Source organism: Myotis davidii, unplaced genomic scaffold (assembly GCF_000327345.1).
Source record: "Myotis davidii unplaced genomic scaffold, ASM32734v1 scaffold46, whole genome shotgun sequence".
Classification (NCBI taxonomy): Eukaryota; Metazoa; Chordata; class Mammalia; order Chiroptera; family Vespertilionidae; genus Myotis; species Myotis davidii.
The window spans coordinates 3,606,334-3,608,650 of NW_006383006.1; the positions used below are offsets into that span (position 1 = coordinate 3,606,334).

The 2,317-nt window shown below is 37.2% G+C and overlaps 1 protein-coding gene across 1 annotated transcript in view; it reads left to right on the top strand.

The window, feature by feature from the left end:
- The window catches only part of ZNF106 (zinc finger protein 106), a 57,448-nt gene that overhangs the window by 19,042 nt on the left and 36,089 nt on the right, over positions 1–2,317 (top strand). Inside the window, 1 exon segment of the mRNA XM_006778046.2 lies at positions 462–523. Within this exon segment, the coding sequence (XP_006778109.1) occupies positions 462–523 (62 nt within the window).

Consider the following 2,317-nt stretch of genomic DNA (forward strand, 5'->3'; position numbering starts at 1 on the left):
AGACAGTAAAACATGGATGAGAGCGAGACACATAGATTGGTTGCCTCCCATACATGCCCCCAACCGGGACCGGAGACCAAACCCGCAACCCAGGTATGTGCCTTGACCAGGAATCAAACTTGTGATCTCTTGGTTAATAGGTTGACGCTCAACCACTGAGCCACACTAGTTGGGCTCACATAATGTATTCATAAAGCTTTTGTCTTCTAAAAACAATATACTTTCTAACCTTTTTAGAAAGTCACTTATATGGGCCTTTCTTTAAAATTCCTTTATTTGAAAATAGAACATAGCTAAAGAAATATTTTATAAGGAACTGTTTACAATATTGAATTGAGAAGAGTAACCACAAACACTTTTGACACTAGGAGCTTGAGTCCTCATTGTTGATTGAACATGAACAGAGAAATTTTTTTTTCCACAACACAATCCCCTTTAATCTGCTTTCTTTAATTTTGAAGGAGATGGACGAGCACATGAGGAGCATGTTGCATCACAGGGAACTTGAGAACCTGAAGGGCAGGTATGGGAACCGCTGTCTTCCATAAACTTCTGAATGTGGGGGGAGCTGAGTACGATGAGACCTGTCAGCCAATTTAGTTATCCTTCATAAAGAATATTATCTTATGGCATAGAACTATCTTTTAGGATTAGTAACAAGTACTATAGATTTTTTGTCATTCAAAAAAATCAAATCTTTTGTGCATCTCAAATGTGTAGAATTCTCAGCAGCTATAGTAAGTAGATTATAACAAAAGTGTATTGGGATGAGCTAGCAAGCTTTGTCATTCCTACACACCAGCCTTGCAATTAGGACATTTTATTGCATGCAATAAACATTTAGTGTTGCTAGAATAGTCTGAAAAGTCCAAAGTCTGCTAAATAGTACAAAATCTCATTAGTGTAAGAAATCAAAGTGCTGCTTTGTGATGTAAGGCTGGAGATGTTTAAGGAAAGAAAATGTAGTAAGTAAGCACCTTTAAAAAATTAAATGTAGCATATGTGTGTATTCCATTGTCATTTTTTTCTTCTATGGTTCCTTTTTTTGATGTTTTGACTTTTGTGGATTTGAAATTTGAAGGCAATATGAAACAGAAACATTGGGGAACTGAAAAATATTAATTATATCTTGCTAGAGGCCCGGTGCATGAAATTTGTGCACGGGTAGGGTTTCTAGGCCTGGCTGGCAATCAGGGCCAATCGGGGCTCCTTCCCTGGACTTCCTTCATTCCTTACCGCCCCCCCCCCCCCCCCCCGGTGGTCAGCACATGTCATAGCGAGCAATCGAACTCCCGGTTGAACTCCCAAGGGGACACTTTGCATATTAGCCATATATATATATATTATGCATGCATAATAGTTACAAGCTTTGTTCAGATGCCAGCCTAAGCCATTTGGAATTATATGTATTGTAAGTAATACAGTTTTAGATTGTGTGAGCTAATTAATATGTTACTAAACTTTCAGCAGCTGTTTAGCATATGAGTGGAATTTTCCACTTACTGTGTGAAGGTTAGGTCTTAGCAGCAGTATGAGCCTTTCACTCTGATTTAGTTTGGAGAGCCCTTATAACCTTGAAAATATATCATCTTTAATTCATTGTTATTGGGAATCTATGAAATAGTTAACTTTCAACTATGTGTGGACTATCTTAATTACTTAATTCCATTTCCAACAAACTTCCTTCAGGAATTCACCTTATTCTGGGCTATTCGCCTGCCACCTGACTATATTATAAAATAAAACAAATGAGGTCAATATATCTAGTCATTAGGAGAGAAGTTGATTTTATTGGTAGATTAAAGCCTATTATATTAAAGATCACTAATCAGCTATTTAAAACATTTAAAAAACAAATTTTGATTAAGATTCATGTTCATAATGAATACAGATCATAAAAAGTAAAAAAAGTAGAAGTCGTCTAACACCTCCCTCCCCCTCTCAAGCCCTAACTCCTACTCTCCTCTTAGAGCAGTGATGGCGAACCTTTTGAGCTCGGCCTGTCAGCATTTTGAAAAACCCTAACTTAACTCTGGTGCCGTGTCACATATAGAAATTTTTTGATATTTGCAAACACAGTAAAACAAAGACATATTTTTGATATTTATTTTATATACTTAAATGCCATTTAACAAAGAAAAATCAACCAAAAAAATGAGTTCACGTGTCACCTCTGATACGCATGTCATAGGTTCGCCATCACTGAAACACTAGTACCGCCAAAGGCACTTTGGTGGATTATCCCAGAGCATGAATGGATTTAGGCATCTGTGCAATTCCACCTGCTTTGTTGTTAGACACACCCAGAGCCCAGTTA